Source organism: Uloborus diversus, chromosome 2, assembly GCF_026930045.1.
Source record: "Uloborus diversus isolate 005 chromosome 2, Udiv.v.3.1, whole genome shotgun sequence".
Lineage (NCBI taxonomy): Eukaryota > Metazoa > Arthropoda > Arachnida > Araneae > Uloboridae > Uloborus > Uloborus diversus.
This window is the reverse complement of record NC_072732.1, coordinates 111916029-111940175: the sequence shown is the minus strand read 5'-3', so window position 1 is coordinate 111940175 and position 24147 is coordinate 111916029. Positions and strand designations below refer to the sequence as shown.

The 24147-nt window shown below is 33.2% G+C and overlaps 1 protein-coding gene across 2 annotated transcripts in view; it reads left to right on the top strand.

Moving 5' to 3' along the window:
- Positions 1-24147, top strand: part of LOC129217245 (serine/threonine-protein kinase Pink1, mitochondrial-like) — a 48272-nt gene that overhangs the window by 8934 nt on the left and 15191 nt on the right. Inside the window, exons 2-5 of one of the 2 annotated variants that reach the window (XM_054851520.1) lie at positions 4058-4220; positions 7249-7353; positions 13859-14054; positions 19817-19984. In XM_054851520.1, coding sequence (XP_054707495.1) covers positions 4058-4220; positions 7249-7353; positions 13859-14054; positions 19817-19984 — 632 coding nt within the window. Of the gene's footprint in view, positions 1-4057; positions 4221-7248; positions 7363-13858; positions 14055-19816; positions 19985-24147 lie in introns of both variants that reach the window. The other variant, XM_054851519.1, reaches the window with a different exon arrangement.

The window sequence follows — 24147 nt, the reverse complement described above, 5'->3', positions numbered from 1 at the left end:
AATCCCAAGAGCTTTTTTGCATACGCTAATTCGGAGAAAGTTCGAAATAGTCATATTGGGCCACTGGTTGATGAGCACAGAATTTTAATTCAGGACGATATTGATATTGCTAATGTTCTTAATAACTTTTTTCAAGTGTTTTTAACGATAACTGTATCTCAACAGTTGACACCAACAAGACACGAGCTATAGTACAGCTTGAGGACTTTGTACTTTCCAGGGATGACGTTTTACTTCATTTGAAAAAAATTAAAGAGACTAAGGCTCCGGGACCTGATAATATTTATCCAAAAATTTTAGTCGAATGTGCGGAGGAATTAGCAGGTGTAATCGTAAATATTTTCAATGCTTCTTATAACTCGGGGACAGTGCCAGAGGACTGGAAGCTGGCTAACATTACACCGCTCTTCAAGAAAGGGTCTAAAGGGAGTACGGGAAATTATAGACCTGTGAGTCTAACTTCGATGGTTTGCAAAATTTTTGAAACATTGATAAAAATTAAGATAGTAAATTTTCTAGAGACTAATAATCTATTATTGACTAGTTTTCAGTACGGTTTCAGGAAAGGTAAATCTTGTGCAACTAATTTATTACATTTCTATGACAAAGTTACCATGGCTTTGGACAATAAGAAGCCTGTAGATGTTGTTTACATTGATTTTCAAAAAGCTTTCGATAAGGTACCGCATGTTGCTCTACTTAGCAAATTAGCTGATATAGGAATAGGAGGGAAAACTTTCATTTGGGTAAAAAACTGGCTGACCGGAAGGAAACAAAGGGTAGTTGTAAGGGGAAATTATTCTAATTGGAGTGAGGTTTTAAGCGGGGTTCCTCAAGGATCAGTGTTAGGGCCTGTTTTGTTCATTGTTTTTATGAATGATATTCACAAAAATATTTCTGGGAACATGAATTGTTTTGCTGATGATGTCAAAGTTATGGGGACTGTAGAAAATGAAGAACAAGCAAAACAGCTGCAAGAGGATTTAGATCATATTACGGAGTGGGCTGTTAAATGGGGTATGGCTGTTAATGTTGGGAAATGTCAAGTGCTACATTTAGGGCATGGAAATAAGTGTACAAGTTATTATTTGCAAGGTTCAGTCATTAGACAGGCAGACAAAGTCACTGATCTGGGGGTCTTAATAAGTCAGGATTTAAAGTTTAGCCAACAGTGCAGCATTGCCAGTAACAAGGCCAATAAGATGCTTGGGTTTATCAATAGATCTATTTCAAACAAATCTAAAGAAGTTCTGCCCTTATATAGAAGTTTGGTAAGACCTCATTTGGAGTATGCTGTTCAGTTTTGGTCTCCTTATCTTAAGAAAGACATTAATGTATTGGAAAGGGTTCAAAGGCGAGCTACAAGGCTAATAAATGGACTTTTTCACTTAGACTATGATTCCAGGCTTAGAAGGCTAAAAATGTACAGTCTTGAGCAAAGAAGAGACCGAGGGGACATGATTCAGTTGTTTGAATTTATTGAAATGAAAGATGTTACAGGGCTGAAGTTTAGCACTGAAAACAGGACAAGGGGTCATTGTTTTAAGCTATTTAAATCTCAGGCTAACATGGATGTTAGGAAAAGTTATTATTTTAGCAGGGTAGTGGAACCTTGGAACAGTTTACCGGAAGAGGTGGTAATGAGCAAGGGAGTTTTAAGAGGGCCATTGATCTTCACTAGGGATTGTAAATTGACTAGGACCAGTCTAGCTGGGCCCAGAGGCCTGTTGCTGATCGTCACTTTTGTATTTGTATAAATATAAAAAGTGAAAAAAAAAAAAAAAACAAGAATTTTACAGCAATAGTCAGGAGGCATGGACATTTAAAATAAAAGAATGTAAAAAGGTATCTCTAAAAAAAAACCATGTATCAGTTCTAAATCTTGAAAGTTTTTTTGACGGGGGCGCAAACGCTTGTATTTCAAACAAAAAATATATATATAAGGTTGTAAATTGAAAATTTCATTATAAAAAAAAAAAAAAACCAAAGCAGTTAAATAATTTTGGAAAAGAAAAACTGATGGAAAATTTTTCAGAACATTTTTATCAATAATTTAATCAAATAAAAAAAAAAAGATAGAGACATTGCCAAAAAAACAGAGGGGAAAGAGAGGTCCCGAACTCTATCCCTTCAAACTCACGCTATCAAAACTTGCCTAGAAGAGCAATTTTGAAACTTTGACTTTGAAATTCTCCAAATCCCACGTCTTCTCCTATCGCCATCAAAGATGATCTAGAATTGTGTATAAGGACTTTGGATTTCAAGAAGCATCAAGAAGTGCGCCCCTGCCCAAACTTTCAAAATTACAGCCCTTCCCCCATCCGTAAACATCATCTAAAATTCCATTTTTAGGACTTCGAGTAAATTCCGAAGGTCCCCTAACCTTTCCTACCTCTAATATCACCAAGGACCTCTAAAATATTGCATTTATGGCTTAGATTCTGATAACATTTCTGGGGAAGAGTCCCTGAATTTTCTATGATAATATCATTGAACATCTTTAATATGATTCCTCTAGCCTGGCGGTTCTCAACCCATGGGCCACGAACAGCATGTCACTGGGCCATGGACAGTGATCGAGAATCTGAACCATTAAGATAAACCTCAGGAACTTAATTTCTGTTTTTTTGCGAAAATTCACTTATTAGATGTGCCGTCACTCAAAAGCTTTCCATGGCTCTTATCCAAAAAGGAACTTTAAGATTAAGATTTAACAATATTTCTAAGGAATTTTCCTCTACTACTGAAGATGAAATCTAATGAATCAGAGGCTCCTTTAAAGAAAATTGCTAAAGAAACTAAGTATTAGCTTCAAGTTCAAAATGCTCCTCTTTTGTTGTACGGGCATGACTATCCAGTGAACTGAGATATTTGAGGGCCTTTGCGAGGACCTACCTATTTAAATGAGACTTTTCCTTGCAGTTTTTGAAAAATAACATAGAAATGCATAGATTGTTGCGAGTTATTTGACGCCAAAATTATCCATTTCCAATCCAGATATTAACTCCCTCGTAGAGGAAAAACAGCGTCGAAAATCCCATGCAGCTTTAACTTTGATGACTTGTTTTTGAGTTTTCTTACGGCTGTGCCAGTTAAGAAAATGCAATAAATTTAAAAATTATTTTGAAAATTGTTCTTGCACAGTATTTTATGTCAGTAGTGGCAGCAAGAGGGGAGAAGGGGACTAACATCTCCAAAACTCTTGTTTTTAACACTTTCAATCCTAATACGGTACGTTATTTACACTAAAAGACAATTATGAGCAGTTGTTATGAGATAGTTATGAGCCCCCCCCCCCCCCCCCCCCACGATCACCGAAAGTAAATTTTAGCGGTGCAAATAATCTATAGCAGTTAGTAAGCCTCAATGATGATTTCTATAAAATTGGTGGGCTGCTAAAAAGGTTGAGAACTGCTGCTCTAGCCTCTTGTTCTGTCCCTTCTTGAAAAACAAAATCCTGGGGAAATGCCCCCAGACCGCTTTTCCACACTAACATTAGCAAAGATCGTCTAAAGCATTTTTAAGGCCATACCAATTCAAAAAAATAGATACTCTTCTTGATTTTTGAGCTAATTTCTTTATAGTTCTTGGGACAAAGATTACGTGTCCAGCAAGTTGGGGAGGGAACCTTCCCCCTTTTGCCCCCCCCCCCCCCCCCCCGACGCTATGCCTCTGATGGTTTTAGCACATGTATTACGGATATCACGCATGCTTTTGGAACAAAACGGTAGGACGAGTTTGCTTCTCTAATACGGTGGCAATAGCCTCAACTAAAGCTAAACTATAATGAAATTTTATGTTCTTATATGTAGCTTTGTCACAGAGATTTGTTTTATATTTTTGAAAATAGAAAGCTTGCTTGTTATGGACTTGACGTCCAAAGACACAGAATTTTTTACTTGAACTAAGTAGAAGTTTTTGGTGAAAGTATCTACTGTTCATGTTTCTATCTAATGAAGTTTTTTTTAAATTATATTTGAGCTCATCTAATGTTTTTTCATACCAAAATAATAGAAAACTGAGACAAGACCTAAAATAACTTATTCTCATTTTTCAGGATGCTTTTTCAACTTTGCCATGGCAGATTGACACACCAAGTGTTCTTAAAACTGTTTTAAATGGAAAAGATTTTACTTTTGAAGATTTAAAAATTGGAAAATTATTAGCAAAAGGAAGTAATGCTGCTGTTTACAGTGCTTGTCTTGAGCCAAAAGAAACAAGTAATTCTTTTTAAATGTGAAATTAAAATATGCGTAAAATGAGTTCTAGCATAGATTTTTGATTTTTTTTTTTCCATGATAGTTCTTTCAAATTACTATATCCAAATTTACAAATTAACATGCCAGGATAAAGTTACTTCTTTTTATCAGACGAAAAATGTTCAAGAAAATTCACCTGTCTGATTGGGCAAAATCAAAAAAATATTGCCAAGCTACTGTGTGTTTCACAAGAAAAGCTCCCGCCGTCAAGTCTGAGCCCGTCTACTGCCATAGAAATGGACTTCGTTCATTTTCTACAAGGGTTAGACAGAAGGCTTTCTGTTGCCATTTCACCACTCGTCTTCTTGCCTTTGTGCAGTCATACGGGTTTTTCCAACATTAAGCTTCTCTTGGAAAAATGAGATGCGTCTCTTTGCTATAGGGGCATTCCACGGTATTTTTTACATTATGTAGAGTCCGTAACGTGACCTTTTTTTGCCATAACTATTTAATTTACCGTTTGATTTGAAAATTATTTAATTTGAGCTGGTGTGTTGGTAGGAAAAGATCAAAATAAAATAATATGCTAATCAAACAGTAAATTAAAAAGTTATGGCAAAAAAGGTCACATTACGGACTTGACATAAATGTCAAAAATGCCTTGGAATGCCCCTATAGCAGTAGACAGGCACAGACATTTCGACTGGGGCTTTTCTCATGAAGGAAGGACAGTACTAATTGTTGGGAGAGATTAGCGTAACTTTTTGGCAACACTTGTTTTAGAGAAAATTTGAAGATGATTTTTCAGATATAATATTGCAATTTGCAAATCTTTTTAAATTGATTTTTTGAATACTAGCTTTTCCCCGCCGCTTTGTTCTCTGAAATGTAGATTTCGCTAGGAAATTCTGGTTGTTTGTTAATGTAGGAATCATTTACTTAAAAGCAATTACCTAGCTCATTTAGTTCTGGTAATTTGGTCAATACAAAAAAAAGCTGAATAATTACAAAAAAGGAAGAAAAAAATACTCAGTATAAATCAGGAATAAGTGTAGGAGGCAAAGAGAAATTTGTATGTGCTGTATCTAAAAAATTTCACTTGAATGAGGTCAACAGTTCTTAAATGAAGTCAACATTTCCCTTTAAAATTCGATCCTCATTAGATTGTGCCTAGTGCTGTGCAGCTTATCTGCAGGATTGTAGCTTTGCTCCCTGAGAGAAAAAGGAGCAAAGACTGCATGACAACTGTCCCTCTTGAATAAATAAGGCAAAATTTGCCATTCAAGCTAAGACAACAGTTCTAAAATGATGTCAGCAGTCTCTACTAATCCCAATTTGAATGCAGTTCTTAAGAAGCCCTATTAGAGTGAACATTAGTCCTCAATAATCTCCATCACAAGAAAGTCAACAGTTCCTAAATAACATCAGCGGTTCAGCTAGAAATGCTGATCACAGAAAAAACAATTTTTAAAAAATTCTCATTTGAATCTGGACAATGATACACAAAAAGAACATTAGGAAAAGAAAAACATTCCCCAAAATCCCCATTAGAGTAAGGACCATCAGTGTGTGGAAATCTCCCATACAATAATTATAACAGTTTTCAAATGATGTCAAACACGCTGTGACAGTATCTGTCTGGAATAGCTCTGAAAATCTTCAACATCAGAGAAGAGCAATAGCATAAATAGAACACCCTTTAAAATGAGAATAATGTTCCTGATTGTTGCCATTAAAATAAGGACATTAGTCCCACAAAACTCTAATCAGTATCATCAATCCTTAATAAAAACACAAAGAAACATTAACTGTTCCATTAAAGTTGAAGATAATTTGCCATATTTTTGGAGCTATGCAAACGTAATCACTTGGCAATAAATAATGGATTTGGTGTATTATTTTACATTTTAATGCAACTTTTTATTTATTAGTAAAAAAAATATAAACTTTAATAGAAATTTCAATGATTTTTATTTTCACTTATTTCCCAGAATTTACATTTTAGTACAACCAGAGTGCATAAAGACTCCTAGGAAACTACTGAGGGGAGAAAAAAAAAATGTTTCCAAGATACTTGGAATTGCTTGGATTTTCAAAATGGTCTTTGGAATTATTTTTAATCAAAACCAACACAACTTCGATCATGTTTGCAATTCTACAAAAAGAAATTTCATTTTCATTGCTCAAAAAGTAAGAATAGCTATAGCTGATGCAGGACAACTATTGAACCATTATCATATGAACCACAAAACAGTGTCAGCATATTTTTGAGGCAAAGCGAAACTAAAATTCAAAAAGTAACAAGTTAATGAGGTTTTGAAAATTTTCATTCCTGTTTTCTTTCTTTCTTTTTTTAGTGTGTGTGTAGTGTAAGGTGTTTTTGCTGTTTTTATTCTAAATTAATATGAATAAAATTTGACTGTTGACTTTCTTGTGTTCTTATTACATTTGTTAAATTAGCAGGAAGTTTGTCCAGAGCTAAAGTTTCCATTTTGTCAGTCCCCATTTTGCCATCATACATTTTATAGCCGTAGCTATACCTTTCTTTTACTTGTCTCAGACTTCAAATAAATCAAATACAACTTCTGAAGAGATGAGAAAATATGATGTATTCTGTCATAATCTTGTGCATTAAGTTTAGCTATGTTGGCCAGTTGCCACCTTAGCCAAATCGCCCACTCTTCCACTTCAGTTTATTTTTCCTGATATTTTTATCATTCTAAATTATTTCACAGTTTGCAAAATTTTATATAAATTATAATTGATATGAATTATTTTTGATTAATGTTGATATTAGTGTAAACTTTTGACAACCTTACTTATTGTTTTGCTATCTTTCATTGCAATATCTTACTATGTAAGTTGTTGAGATTAATGTAGTTAGAGCCACCTATAACTACAATTAACCAAATTTAATATCTCGTAAGACTGCCTAATTTGCGCCATGAAATCGGCATTTGATATTTTTCCAATTATTGTGTTTGATACATTCTTATTTGACTCGATAATGATAAACATGTTTCTTGTATTAATTATTTTATCATTTCAGAATCTGAATCAGAAAATAAGGAACAAAAGTTGGAAAAGAGTTTTTCAGAACTTTTCAAGGATAATTTAATGGTTAATTCAAGAGTCATTATTTCTCATTCAGAAGGTGAGCCAAGTAAGTTGCAAGGGAAATCTTTTTTGGTTCATGTTTACATACCCTCCAATATTGCTCACCCAGTCATCTGTTGCACTTACCGTAATATGACCAACTTGATATAAAAAGGACCGATATCTTCAGAAAAACTCTTTTACAAATGTGCATGCTATAAAATTTCAGACCATTTTAATATCAGTATTTCCGAATTAATTTAAACATTTATTTATTTTGAAATAAAATTTGGCTAAGTTCCAAATACTGATACCATGGCCAAATTAAAATACAGTCAAAATATAATAACCCAAAAATTATTTTATTCATTTTAAAAAAATATATATGTATTTTTTTTTTTTCCAGCTTTCATACTCTGTTGAAAAAATGCAATATTTTTACAACTGCACTTTGAATTGTATTTTCTTTTTAATTTCCATTTTTGAACGTTATTAAGCTTTGTCAAAAGAGTAGCAAATGAAATTTTCTTATTTTCATTAAAACCTTAATTTTGAATATTTAAACAAAGTTCTGATCACACACACATTTTAGGGCAAGTTTTTAAATGTTATGAAGTTAAATTCTGAATTGAGTAAAATTTTATAAACAATGTTTATTTTAAAAATATTTTCAGTTACTGTTTTTGCTTCTTTTTTTTTTTTTCTTAAAAATCTACTGTTTTTGAAGTAACATCTACTGTTTGTGTTTCTTTCAATAAATAATGGCAAGACATGCCATTGTAATGCAGAGAAAAGCATGTTTTTAAAATAATTTCGTTAGGTAGTATAAGGTCTCTCTAGGTTTTAAATATGAGCAATGTTTTTTTTTTTTAAATAATGGGTGTAACTTTGTAATGAATACGTATGCAGATCAACAATCTGAAATGAGCAAGTTACTAGAACCTAGGCTGTGTGGATTTGAGAAAGATGGTTGTAATTTTGCTAAAGAAACTTTTGTTACTAGAGATAAGAGACAAGAGTATTCTCATGTTGAGAGTATTATCAGAGAATAAGAGTGTTCCTTGATTCCTGAATTTAAAATTTAAAGGATATACTAGGGAGCTCTGTTTTCTAAAAATAAATATTAAATCAAAATGTCGTTTATATTATGAAGTAATTTTCATTCAACATTGTTAAAGCATGCAAATGAAATTATTTATGTCTTTACCTTATTACTTTATAATGATGTATTTCATTTAGGAACATTTTCTGTGAAACAATGAGAGAAGACTAAGATGAAAAAATAGTTTTTAAAAATTTCTTTTGAGAAGATATAAAATATTATCTTTCTAATTAATTTTATAAATTTTGAAATAAACAATTTGCCTAATTACATTTATGACACTATTTGCATAAATGTTTTTTAATTAATTACATTTTGAAACCAGTAATATTAAAATCTTGCTTTTTGTTTCTTGCCTGTAATCTTGCCTTTTTTAGGGATTTGAAAACTTTAACTTGTTACTCATCAGTTAAACTGTCATTAAATACAATAAGAACAAAAGATACAGCATGTTTTGTTTTGTTTTTTCTCCTCTGTGACAAAATTATATCTATCTTTGCTGGTTGTAAATTTCGGAAAGAGAAAATGGTGCTTTTCGGAGGAAAAGTTAATAAATAAGCAAATAAAATGAAGTAAAATGGAAAATAAGAAGGGAAACCATTGGATGGTTTTGTTATTCTTATCTTTCATAAGTTCCCAAAATATTTATTTCATGGAATTTAGTTCCAGCCAAATTTGTGTATACTTGTAGTCAAGGGCGCCCATATAGGGGAGCAAGGGGGGCTTGAGCCTCCCCCTTAGAAATTAGAACTCCCTTGCTTATAGTACTTTTTTCTTTGCAAAAATGTAAAATCATTTCTTCTCCAGCCATTAAATGAATAAGTTATTGAAAATGTCAAGTTTTAATTACTCTCTGTCCTGAAATCTGCTTCCATGGAAGAAATATCCTGCTAAACCATGGTTAAAATATCTGAGCTCCCAGGGCCAATCCTAGCAGATGTGCAGAGTGTGCACCGCACAAGGGCCGCCAATACAAGGGGCGGCCGCAGGTCACATCATATAGTTCTTTTAATCAAATAAAATTCCTCAAGAATTTCTCACAAGATGGCATAAGTTGAACAAATATGCAGAATTTTAAATGTTCAATTACAGGGTGGCGACAGATCAGGGAAAAGTCAGGGAACTTTATCACTCAGGAAAAAATCAGGGAAATATCAGGAAATTTTAAAAAAATAGCAAAAATCAGGGAAAATTGATTAAATGAAGAAGAAAAAAAAAATTTTCCTTTGCAAAATGAAGTACTTTGATTCCCTATGAATTTTCCGCCAATTATTTGTATATAAAAAAAGTAAAATTAATGAAGTGCGATCATGCAATGCCGCATATTTGTGCATTTTTCTCCTCAACATCAAAGTATTCAATCTTGAATGAGCTTCCTGAGATTGCTTCTATGTCTGTAAAGTTCTTTATTTTAGCAAGCTTAAATTTTCCTTCCACGCATTCCATGCTACGTAAAATAAACAACCTTACAGGCAAAGAGGAAACCATCATTAATGACTTTGCTCCCTCGCTTTTACTCATTGTCTTGAAGTAATTAGCATACTGTTGTCGCGATTTCAAGAAAAAAAATTTTTGTTTCTTAAATTAATGCTGATAAAATCTTAAAAGTTATCACTTGGCGTTTTTACTTTAATTGCTAAAATTGAATGTTGACTAAAAATCAAATTTGTGTTTTGCCATGGTAAAGATTTTGATGAATTTTGTACACAATAAATTTCCCGAAGAAACGCTTAGACATGAATTAGACTTGCATTATTTACTCCAAAGTATTTTGAGATGTCACAAACACTTAAAAGTTTCATTGAACAAGTATGGCTTGTTTAAGTTAATCAATTGATTTACTAATATTTAAACAGTGAATACGTAACCTAAAAGTTACTGCTTGTGTTAAATTCACAGACATAAACAGATTTACAAAGTGAAACATATAATTATGTTCTGAAAATGTTGACATTTCTGCTTTTTTTTTATAATTTCTGGTTTGGATTCCTAAATTGGAAAAAAAAAAGAACCTCGGTTGCCTTAACCGTTTTAAACATTGCATTTTATTTAATATGCAATGCTTTTCATGTAGGGCAAAGAAAGGAATCAATTATCATTGGTAACGTAAATCAGGGAAATTTGGTGAACTTAATCAGGGAAATCAGGGAAAAGTCAGGGAACTTTTTTTTCCAGTTCCTGTCGCCACCCTGAATTATCAAAATAGGTGCCAATTTTCCAACAGCATAGCATATTAAGAAAAATGGAATGTTAGAGCACATTGTGTTGCTCCATTATCCATTAATATCAACTCTTTACCGACATGCTTCATTTGGTTGCAAAATTTGCGACAGAACTGGTAATCAAGCATGAATACAGGGAGAAGCAATGACGGAAATCCCCCCCCCCCCCGAAAGCACGAAAGGGTGCCTTCTAAAGGCCACTAATGCTCATCCCCAGCGTCCCAAGCTTTTATTGACCCTTAACAATGAAGACATATTTTATGTAAAAAAAAACTATGCTGGTAGGATTTAGGCTGCAGGTATTTCAAACAACAAATTCTGTGTTCAACAGTCGTGGATGCGTGGAGACTAGAGAGACAATGGAAAATTGCGACTTCCCTGAGAGTCAAACATATATAATCAACGAACTAAAATTTTTAATTTTCCCCCTTTACAGCATTTTTTTCTAATTAAAATCACGAATAAACTGCTTGGTTTCAGATCAGGTAGGAGGACAGGGCCCTTGCCCCGGGTTACAAATTTTAAGTGTCGCTCCAAAACGAAGATCCAAAAGGATGCCTTGACGAGACTAAAAAAGGCTTCAAACTGCGTTTTTAGGAGTTTAATTGCAGAAAATTTCGCTGGTTGAACCACCGATTTTAAGGATCCAATTAAGTCTCTTATTCAACCTTTCTACCTTAATGTAATCAAACATAGCCTAAAAATGACGGCTCCAAATACCAAAATTTCTTTTCTGGGGACAGACCTTCCTAACGTCATCCAAAATTGCTCAATGGTACGAGGCGTCTTTTTAAAGTAAGTTCCGTTTTTATATAAAAAAGGAACAAGTACAGATAGAGCTAAGTAATTTAGTGCACAAAAATCTACCACCCTCACGCTATTTTTCGACATTGCTCCCGTGATTTTCCAAGCATTTGTCATAACGTGGTACAGGTTTTTGTATACCTATTCGTACAAAGTTACCGCCCGTTTAGTCAACCATGAGGACTCTTACAGGGCTTTGGCTGGGGCGTTTTTGAACATCCTCTGGTCTGCCCTCACCTCGCTCGCAGCATCTTTCATTTGTTTCGGCATCTAAAGTCTTTCCAAGATGGTCTGTGGCACTACAGCAATAATGAGCTCAGAGAACATGTTATCCCATGGCTGACTACACAGGCGGCAATTTTCTATGAATAGGTATACAAAAACCTGTACCACGCTATGACGAATGTTTGGAAAATCACGGGAGCAATGTCAAAAAATAGCGTAAGGATGGTAGATTTTTGTGCAATAAATTTCTTTGCTCTATCTGTACTCGTTCTTTTTTTATATTAAAACGGAACTTACTTTAAAAATACGCCTCGTATTTTTTGAATTTCTTTTTTGAAATTTTTGCGGTAGAGGGCCTTGAAATTCATTACCTTAGGTTAATAGCAAAGATGGTTTGAATTAGCGTCTGTAGAGAGACCCCCAATCCTACCCCCTCTCACTTAACGTATTCTAAAACAAACTAAAATTGTGTTTTTCAATTATCAGTTTCGAAGAACTTTGGGGGAAATACTGTGGATCCCCCTTTTCTTCAACGTAATCACTACAGCTCAAACGTTCGTTTTAGATGGTTCCGTGAGCCACCAAACCCTTCCTGCCTAAACTAGCCTGAAAATGACTTCTGTTTCATTCAACCGCTCTTTGTCCCATCGTTATCAAACAATGCCTAAAATATGAATTTGAGACTTCCATTTCTAAAAAATTCCGGATGGCTTACGTAAATTTTCATGGCGCTAGGGCATCCAGCATCCCTCATCAATCGGAGACAAGTCTTACGTTGTATTTTTCAGATATTAATATCGAAAAATATTCAGAAAGATCCGCTGAAACGTCTCGGTTTCCTTAACATCACCAAAGGTAGTACGAAATTGCGCTTTTTAGAGCCCTAAAACCCTTCCCTCACAAAACTAGACTAAAATTGATTTAATTCCGAAAAATATTTCTCTCAGTTCCGAATATTTTCCCGTTTCCCCTATCGTGTCCAAATCTAGCAAAAAATGTGTTTTTGAAACAATAGTGCCGATAAATTACCAGAGGAAAGATGCCAGACCCCCAACCGTCACCAAAGACAGCCTAAATTTGAGTTTTAAACTTCAATTTTGAAAACTTTTGATAGGAGACTACCAAATCTCCCTCCCTCCAGCAACGTCAACAAAGATTTCCCAAAATTGCTTGTTTAAAACTTCCGTTTCAGAAAATTTTCTGGAAGAGAGTCGATCCTTTCTAAACTAAGGTCACAAAAAATAGCTGCAATTTAACATCAATTTTTAAAGAATTTTAGGAAAGAACTCCAACATTATTTTCCCCTTAAGTCTCGAAAAATTTCCTAAAATTGCAATTTTTGACGTCAATATTGAAAATTTCTCCATGGACCTTGAATGTTCCCGACTCTTTCGTCCTGGCAACCAAACACAACGAAAGATTAATTGCAGCTATTTTTTTATACGCCAGTTTCGAATATTTTCTGGGAACGACCCCCCCCCCCCCCCCCCCGTTTCTCCTTCCTGCGTCTTTCATCTGATGTCACCAAAGACAGACTATAAAATGCGTTTTTACGACTAGTAAATTTTTTGTACCTATTACTTTCTTCAAAGATATGAATTGTGCCTAAGGAGTTTTTTCTAACTTTTTACATCAATTCATCCTTCTTCTGTATTTTTTTAAAATTAGAACTTGATACAGAAATTTGAAGAACGATTTATATAGATTTATATGGGCGTTATAATCAAAACATGCAAATTGGACTTCAGGGACGGCACATCAGTTCTTTGCACACGGGCGGCCGACACCTTAGGATCGGCCCTGTGAGCCCCCCCCCCCCCTTACTATTTTGCATATGGGCGCCCATGCTTGTAGTGCACAGTGGTGTTCCCATAGGGTGTACTCCATATACGCTGTATACTCTCAAAATTTTTTTACCCTCAAGCTTCAAAAAATTTCATACTATGACACATTATGTATGTATACACACATTGTGTGTAATGGATTACTGTTAGTATACCCTCAGAAAAATTGATAGGAACATCACTGGTAGTGCAATAATATGTGATATTCATATTATTGTTTCACAAAATTAAAAAAAAAAAATAAATCTTCGTTCTTAATGCTTGAAATTATTTTAAGAAATAAATGAATATTTTTAAGTGACTTAAACATGTAGACTAATTAAATTGTAATGGAGTTTCAAACTTACATTTCAAGGACTTTTTCAGATATTGCTAAAACGGTGATGAAGAAAGAAAATTTAAGTCATCTACAGAATTATGATTCAAATGACCTTGCTGTCAAAGTTATGTTTAACTACAGTGCAGAATCGAATGCTTTTGCCATATGGCGGGCTATGTACAAAGAAAGTTTACCATCAATTTCTGAACTTTCTTTGGGAGACTTTGCAAGGAACAAAATTAGGTAATTACCTTCTTTTTTGTATTGGTTATGATTTGTTTTGATTCTGTTTTCCAACACTATATTACAAAATTAGGTAATTGCCTTTGTTTCATATTAATTATGGATTGTTTTGATCCTGTTTTCCAATTTTACATTATGAAATGAGGTATTTTGTGACAAAACAACCAGCTCTATCTGGGAATATTCAAAAGTGCTTTTTAATATTTTTATACTTTTACTACCACTCCATAGAGTGATTTGGGACGAATTTTTATTATCCCTCTCAAACAACTATTTTACATCAAAAGCAGCTCAATTCATGTTCTTAATAAAGATGTATGCAGGTAACATCAACAAAATTATTATAAAAGTCTGCTTAATTTCCTCCCATTTTTGATTGCACGGAGTATGAAATGTTTTTTGTTCTTCCGTAAAATTTTAAAAAGTGGATTGAGCTTGTTTTGGTATTGGGCATTTCATTTGCATAACTTTTCTTGTCCTCATTATTCAGACATGGTCATGGAATGTAGAATATAAAAAATGCTATTTTCATCGACTTGATTATAATTCTCTAGATGTAAAATTAGAGTTTGAGTGGATAGGTTTTCAAAGAAATACTGTGAAATTGTCTGTTAAGTTTTACTTTGATAATACTTGTTGCCAAAAAAATTTTAAAGGAAAGTGAATGAATGAAAGTAAGCTGTTTGTAACAGTTTTATAAACTAAGGAATCATATGGAATTCTCTGGGCACATTCCTCAATGGGATGGTTCCATAAATGGACCATTCCACGAAAGAGTCAACCCTTTACAGGGTTCCCATGGGTCCTTAAAAGTGCTTTATTTTAGTTACAGTTGCAAAGAGCCCTTTAAAGTGCTTTATTTTGTGCTGAAACTCTTGATTTTTTTTTTATTTTTACAGTGCTTTATTTTTGTTCTGAAAGTCCTTTATTTTTGCTGTTAGCGTGTGTTATTCCCTGTTTTTTTCCCCAATTGTTGAAACCCCTATGCCACTTTTTTTTTTTTAGAATTTTTTTTTTTTTTTTTTTTTGCTTCTCGCCAAAAAAGCAATAATTGCGCAAAATGAAGCATAGGATTGTGTGAACTGTTACAGGAAACAACCCTAAAATACGTAGTTGGGGGAAAACACCTGATGTGGTTCTTGTCAAATTTTGTATTGACCTTGCAAATTTAAAAGAAGAATTGAAAACTTGAAAGAGGAATCATATATTGCTCTCAAAACAATAAAAGATCCACATAATTTTCTGTGGGGTTTACTAAACATTAAAACTACCAAGGAATACTTATCCTCAGATGTAAAATCACGTCAAAAATTTATGGAGTATGTGGAAAATAAAAATTTAAAAAATGATGCTGTTCCAAAAAAAAAAAGAAACAGATAACTGTTGAACTTAAATTTGAAGAGAGAAAAAGAGTGTTAGGAGTTGGATATTTTTTCACTTTTAAAACTGTCTATGAACTTTCGGAAAAAAGCAGAAATGTTAAGAGATATAACATTTTGTAGTTAAGCAAATAATTTGATGAAATCTGCATGAGAAAAAAAGCCCCAAATAAAACAAATAGAAAAAGAAATAAATGAAAAATTTGATGAACTGAAAAATGAAAACTGTCTCATTTAAAAAAGCATTCAGCATAACAGATATGTGTTTCCTTACGAGTTGTACTATTGTTAAGAGTAGTACTATTTTGTTTCTTTGAATTTGTTCTTTATAGTTAACTGTAAAAAATGCTCCTTATTTTTATTTATTTAAGTTTGATAAATTACATTAAGTACATTTTAACTGGAGGAAATAAAGAAAAATAAATACAGTCGAACCTCCACATATCGAAGTAGCAAATTGTCCGGAAAAAATTCGATACATAGAAACAATCTCAGTTTGTCATAAAAACCCTCCTAAAATATTAAAATTAAAGCTAATTTTTGCCAACTGTAATGCTGTGTCATGTTTTTGAGTGAGTTTTCTGTCAAGTTTTAGTACTTTTATCACGGCTTTCCAATTTCTTATAAAAGCTCGAAGTCTGCTTGAAAATACTAAATTTATCAGAAATGACATTTTTGCTCATTCATACATCTTTATTCTTCAGCAATTCAACTTGATCCGCAACAAGGAATTTCATTTTGACAATGAAATCGAGAAAAAAGTAAAACATCACTTTACTTAACTTGAATGATTTCCACTAAAGCTAAAAAGACTAGGAATGATAATCAACAGACAATAGGGATAAACTTGAAACTTAAACAGCAAACTTGAAACTGATTTTGCTGTATAACTAGTTACAACTAAGATTTGAAATAAACTTGAGGGAACTTCAGAACTTCAGAATGGAACAGCAACCTATCTGCATGCCTCTTAACCCCAGATTGCTTGTGAATTTCAAAGCAACCTTTAGTGAACATAATTTTCTCCCCTAACCTTCATTTTTCATGAGACAAACGGTCTAAAAGAGGAAAAAAAATCTAAGAATGTCTCAAATTTTTTTGATGTACAGAGATCTTTGATATATTTTTAAATATATTGAAACAATTTTTCAATGAAATGGACATGGAAATTTACTGGGACTTAGATATGTAGAAAATTTCGATATATAGAGGTTCAACTGTAGTTATTTTAGGGGTGATAGTGATTTGAAACTTTTGGGTTGCTGTTTCCAAAATGTTCAGCTGAAATTCTAAAACTGAAATAAAAAAAACTATTAAAATGTCTTTTTTCAATGATTTTTGCATGCATATTTGAAGATTTTTTTTTCCGGAGGGGGGTATGGGGGGGGGAGAGCTTCGTCATAGTTTCCGAAAATTTCACACTGTCTTCAGAAAATTTAACTTGAGTCCACTATCACCCCTGCAGTTATTAATTTTTTAATTTTTTTTTTAAATTGTAACTAGTATATTGTCGTCTCATAACAACAGTAGGATATCTTAGTGTTATTACTGGGATTAGATGTCTTACTGTTGCTCTGAGGTGACGATATTAAGAAAGTTTTGTGTGAGTTCGGTTATCCTCGGTATTTGTTCCATGACTGGTGTCACATGCAATATTTAACTTCAAAATTTGAATATTAAAAATTAAACTTAGTAGTAATAAGAATTTTGAATCCAGCTAGTGTTCAAGCAAGTTCTTACTTTTTCTTTTACAAATACAACTGTAATTGCAATGTTGGCCTTAGATTCTGTTAGTTTTTTTTATTCTCTGAATTTTTTTTTTTTTTTTTTTTTGCATTAAAATCATGCTTTTTTTTTTTCACCTATGATGCAAAAGATTCAATCAAATATCCTAAGGGTACATTATAAGTTAAGAGGGGTTTTTTAGCTTTAATCAAAGGGAGTGTGAAAGTGACTTTTTATCAGTTCATTTCATATTTTCCATTGAAGTGCTTGTTTAACCCAAGACCAATAATTAATGTGTAGTGTGTTTGCTTCCAAGAGTTCCAAGGAGGGGGAGGGGGGCTGATGCGTCCTATGTACTTAAGAAAGAACTTTTTTATTCCTCATAAATATGCTTTCTTTTTGAATTAAATTTCCGTTACTCGTCCTTCAATCTTAATAAAAATGCAACGTTTTGGCTGGATAGCGCCGTGGACCCCCATGGGTCCGCGGACCACAGTTTGGGAAACTCTGGTTTAACCCTTTTACCCACTTTTCTTTTCTTTTTTTTTCTGAATTACTGTTTTTGTGAAATTTACAGTAAATATTTATCCTGCTCGTGTTGCTTCCTATGTTTCATTAAAAAGTAATAATTTTAAAGGGTAATGACAAAACTTTTTTGCTTAAGAAATCACACAAGTCTGTAATTTGTTAAGCAGAAAAGATTTGTTCATTGATTATTAATGTATTATTTTTAATGAAATACATGAGACCTCTTGTGCAAGACAAAATGACCGTTTTACATGAAATGGCCCAAACAGAGATCAATATATATCCAGGGTTGTACATAATCATATGCACATAAACTTGGAAATTTTGTTCCTTCAAAAGGATCACTGTTTGAAACAGACCAATGGGATTTGCCACACTGGGGGGCCAAAAGGTGAATGAGGTAGGACCGACAAGAGGCCATGTCAGCCTAGTCAGAAACTGGGGCCCCCATAACCAAGCTGGCTCAAGGCCCTGGAATAAGGTGTTGGGAATGCTCATATTCCCAACTGGTTAATGACTTGCTGTTGTATAGAGTAGACAAAAGATGAATTTATCCTGGTGCAACAGTATGTGAAGAACTAGGCTAATTGTGTTAAGTGATTTTAAGAGGGACATTAGACTAGTTGCAGATGCAATTTACTTTTTCATTTAATTACATGTAAGCAATGTGGCAAAGAAAAACAATATGAGCAAGGGAATTTTACTTTTTGTTATAGGAATCAAAATCTAAAGAATAACTGAGAAATTTCTAGGTTATTTTCTGACCTAAACTAACTTTTTTTACACTTAAAAAAAAAAAATGCTACACTAAAGATCCTGTTCAACCATTTAATCATTAGAGTCTTTAATACATCAGCTGTATCTGTGCTTGAGCAATCAAGGTGGGCTTGATACTTTCTGTACCTTAGGGCCAGAAGGGCGTAAGTCACTTTATGGTAATTTTACAGGAGAGAGGAAAAAAATTTCTGGCACATGCAAAGGATGGGAAGTGCACTCTTTTAACCCTGGTAAAAAATTGAAAAGGATTTTTTTTAGAATTACGTTAGCACGGCTCAATACGCAATAGACTTCTATATACAATGCACTAATAAGTGGAAAATCACAGTTTTTGGACTTGCATCATTCTGGCTCTTAGGTACAGATTTAGGCTAAAGAAACATGAAAATTACTTGAAAAAATAAAAAACTATCAAAACATCAATTGTTACCTTTGTCAAGACACAGGTGACAAATGTAAATTTTCCGATACCAAGATTATTTCACAACCTTCCATTGTTGGGGAGTGAGATGTTTTTTTTTTTATTATTGCTTTTGTGTTTGCAAAAATCTAAAAAATATTTGTAGCAAGTCTTTTCCTTCCCTCATCATTTCTCAGAATTCTACTAAATTGCTTCGAATTGGCGGTTTTCAATATGCCTACAGCCAATACTGTTGCATCATATGATTGGTTTTGTAGCCGTCTGTTAAGTATTTATATGCTTTACACTTACAATAATTGTTTTCTTTGCTAGTCACTGATAAAGTTAGCAATTGCACTTGAAACCAGCTTTTTTTTTCAACTCTTTGCACCTAATGATGTTATTTGTACTATTTTTACATTTTTGTACTGCTTTTACAAATATTTTTAGCAATGCATAGTATGGATGTTCTCAGATATCGATCATTTTAGAAAATTCTCCTAAAAATTTTTTTTATTATTTTACAAAAGAGAAAAAGAAAAATATTAAGCTATTGACAAAAAGTTTGTGTCAAAGCAGTTATTTCACTTTCAAATACAGAAATGCTATTTTATTTACATGATTTTTTTTTTGATGACTTGACCATCCCTATTTTAAATTGTCATCTTCTGTTGTCCTCATACTGAAAAGAGAATTCAGTTTTACATATTGGTTATAAATTTAGGAAGGACTTTAGAAATATGAAAACACTGATGCTACAAACATTTTAACTAAGCATGGTTTCATGCTGTTGATTTTGCTGCACTGAAATAAAAAAAATAACATAATTTTTCTTTTGCACTGTAAAATCAATTATTTAAAAGATCTTACGGCAGAAAGTTCAAGAGTTAATGAAAGTTAACTTAAATATTTTCAACTTTAATGCCATTTAGTTTTTTGTTTCATTCATATAGAAAAAAACATTTGAAACCTCATCCTAATATTGTGGAAATGTACTTTGCCTTTGCTAATCAATTACCTTTGCTTCCTGGTGCTTTTGAAAATTATCCTCAAGCTCTTCCTCAAAGACTCTTGGATGATGGATGTGGAAGAAATATGACTCTCTTTCTTGTGATGAAAAGGTATAAATTTTCTACAGCCTAAATTTTTCACTCTTTTACTCTCAGCATTATGGTTATTAGCAACTTAAGAAAATGCTCTGTTTTTGGGGTTAAACTTTTTTTGTTACTATTAGCATTAGGGTGTCCCAAAAGAAACAAATTCAGTGTTTTGAGTCACACTATCTTAAATTTTTCCTTTTATGTCAAAACTATTGTCAAAAAAGTTTCATATAATTTGAATAACGGCATCCCATGCCGACTTGCGCCTGAAAGTGTGAACCATCACTGTAGTTGACGGAATTAGAAAAAAAAAATTTTGGAAGTTCAAAACTCCTTGTTGATAAAACGTTGCCCCTCTCGCCCCAGATGTACCACAAAAATATTTATTATATCAAAAAATATTTAGGTGTTCTGCAAAAAGCCTGAAATTTGTACTTTTCTTCAAAAAATTGATTTTTTTTCTATAAATTTTGTGAATGAAAAAAAATGTAGGGCAACTTTAAGAAATTATCAAATTGAAAAATATAAACAGTAGAGTCAATAATTGCGTTATATAGAAATTTTTGCTCTCTTGTAATATTTAAGTCTCTCACATAGTACTCAAAATGAGGATTTTTTCAATTTTAAGTTAAATTTTTCATTTTAACTATATTATTTTTCTATTACTTATTTAGAAATGTTGATTTAAAAATGTGTTTGTTTACAATTTTTGAGCTGATAATTTATTTATATGTAGGAATAATTTTTTAAAAGATGAATTGAAAAAAAATCAATTTATTGAAGAAAACTATAAATTTTAGGCTTCTTGCAGGCAGGGGCGGATCCAGACAGAATTCTCAGGGGTGGCCGTTTGGAAAAATATACTTTGGAGATTTTGAATTTTACAAATATCAATATATCCCACCTTTAACCAGAGCATTTTTTAAGGAATTTTCACTAGGTGACACAAAGTTTAACATAAAGGCTATAATGTTCCCAATAATTTTCTTCTTTTCTTAACAAACATGTGCATATGTCGTCGCCTCAAAGTGGTATTCCTGTAATCAGTACTGTTTGTTCTGAGGCAACTTTATAGGACTTCTGATTTAAGAGGAAACCAATATAAACCAACTGTGAGTATAATATTAACTCTGAAGTAAAAGTGTTCCAGGGAAAATTTTCAAATTTGTGGTCTTAAAAACGCATTTTAGACAATCTTTGGTAATGTTACGAAAGAAGAGGAGGTTCGGTAGCGTTCCCCTGTCTATTTTTCGAAATTGTAGCTCTAAGAATGCATTTTCAGACAATGTTTGTTGATGTTATAGAGAGGGGAGATTTGAGAGCCCAAGGATATTTTTCTGATTTGTTATCTTAGAAATGCATTTTAATTGTCTTTCGTAATATTAAGGGCTCAGGTGCGACCCCCCCCCCCCCCCCCGCCCATTGTTCGAAATTGAAACCTTTAAAACATAAACATTTTTTTTTAAACGCGTTTTGTAGACGATCTTTGGTGATATAAACAAGAGGAGTGGTTTGAAGGGTCCCATATTAAAAAGGGAATAAAGAATAATTACATAGCACAGCATAAAGCCTGGTTAAAACTTAAATCTAACTTTAACTTAATACACAATCATTAAATGTATTTTATTATTACTCTTTTTATTGACAAATTTTTGTTTGTCTGTTTGGATGGAATTTTGAAACACGTAATATATCTATTGACAGGCTAGTAAAAAATATTTTAAAATGTTACATAATATATAAGAAAGCATTTCGTTAAAAATTTCCATACAAATTTCTTGGAATCTTTAGCTTAGAGTTGCTTCTATTTCCAATGTACATTAGAGTAGGTTAGAAACAACGCAAATTCGTAAGCAAAATTTATACCTCAATTTAAGCATTAGAAAAACTCAGATTTTGAAATGAAAAACATTTAAAATGTGAAAAAGAACAGCACAAAAAGCATTATATCATACAAGATCTTCGAATCTATTAATAAAACAACTTACCATTTCTTAAATCAGGGAGTGAAAAAAATAGCTTTCTTCTTATCCAGCAGCAAGATATTGGCTTGTCAGAGGTGCGATGTGCTTGCTCCCATTTTTTCCGAAATGCCAGCTGCATAGCTGCCAACTTGTATGATTTAGCTGTATATTGTAAGATTTTCAGATGTTTTGTAAAATTGTACGGTCTTATAGCAGATTTGTACGATTTGGATGAGAACTGCGCACTTCTTTATCGGATAACGGCCTGGAGAACATTTTAATCTGTGAGAACATACAGAAAAACTTGTTTTGAACAAGTTTTTGATTGACAGTTTTTGAAAGCCAAGAAGTCAGCAACTTTTTGAAGTTTCAGTTCAAAGAAATAAAAGTATTTATTTACATATTTTTAAATTCATTTATTTATTTGTTTTGCTTATAAAAGCACAGATTGAGTCAAGGTAAGGATTTTAAAATATTATAATACTTTAAATTGTAATACTTTGCTTTGTAATGGTCAAAAAAGCGTAGAAATATGGCCACCGCGTACATTGTAAGATTTTTGAAGTTGGCATGTTGGCAGCTATGCTTGACCTTGGAAGGTTCACTGAGATTTACGTTTGGCGCCCTTCAGTCTGAGTGGCTGGGAGGCCTTTCCTTCTCTGTTTTGAAGGTATTGCATCAAAGGTGAATCTGCATGGTTGTGTTTGAGCTTTATCCAAATTATGACAGCAATGGGTGTACAGACTTCTTGTTGCCGGAAATCTGGCAAATCAAATCGTTTTCCTGCCTGTTTGTGTGTTTCGGGGAGGAAGATTTTTTTTTTTTTTTTTGGAAGGAGAGTGCTGTGGGATTCTGTTGTGTGGAGTTGTGTAAAAAAGAGACTTGGGGGTATGAGTGTATCCCTGGTATGAAAAAGAGGACAAAAGATTTCGTGGATGACAAAGTCTTAGGAAGCAAGTGTTGGCTGCATCTATTTCTCAAATATACCATTTTTTTATATCTAATTACAGATATTTTCTTAAGGTTTAAAAATCGTGATTATTTTTTATTCGTCATTAACAGCAAAAAATATGCGTTCCTTCCAAAGAAACCAGAAACCATCCGGCTATTCTTGCTTGCTTTATGGGAGACACAGCGGTCATAAATCTTCCAAACACTTCCTTCTCTTTCCCTCAAGGGGGAGGTAAACACTTCTGACAAGACGAATCCATTATGCTAAATGAACCCAAATATTTGGTACACACTTGATATTTTTTAAATTTTTGTGGTGTAGCCACTGGCGTTGTTTCTATTCTTGTTAGACTTCACATGAATTACAATGAAATGTTTTTTCCATTTAAGCTAAGGAAGAGGGTTTAAAAAACTATACTTGAAACTTTCTCAGTATGGTTTTATGGCTCCTCGCGTTATTTTTACATTCATGTTAAACTTCGAGAAATAATAAGGATTTTTTTTATATTTAGCTCTAAAAAAAGATTTTTAACTATTTTTGAAACATTTTCAGGGGAGCCATGGCAATTCTGTCACATTGTTCTCTTATTGTTAGATTCCCTGATTTGTATTGGAGGTGCGGCCATCTATTGAGGCTCCAAGTCAGACTCTTCTCTATTTGGGAACCTCACTCTTAGGAGCTGCTCCCTTCTGCCTCAAATCCATCTTGCTATATGAAGGGAGCTTGGGTCTCCCATGAATAGAGTTTCTAATGTTCTTCGGTGGCATTAGAAACAACATTGCAAGTGGTACTGTAGTTTCACTCTTATCTTATTAGGGATTATATATCTTGAATAGCAGTAAATGAGCTGGAGGCAGATGTACTCTTGTTGAAACTGAGATTGCCTTGTTCCTGAAATTAATTCAGCTCACCAGCGAGGGTTCTAAAGCATGGTGCTGCTCACCTCAAAATTTGGAGGTACATGCTTGGGTATTAAGCTGTAAGTTTCCTCCTCAAGCAAGGGCTAAAGGGAGAACTGCATACATAGATCGACAGCTTACATATGACATCCAAATACTGCAATTTCTCTCTTCTTACCCAGGTAGCATCAACTCATCGGATTTTGCTCGGCCGATCATCGACTCCTCCTAAACTCATCGCGTAATGCATGCTGATATCGTTGCGATCAGAATCCGAGAACGGTTTTCGATGAGCTGTTTTTTATCAGAAAACTATATCCTTACGATCAAATTTTCCGATGAAAATTTGCCGAGCTGCATTTCATCGGA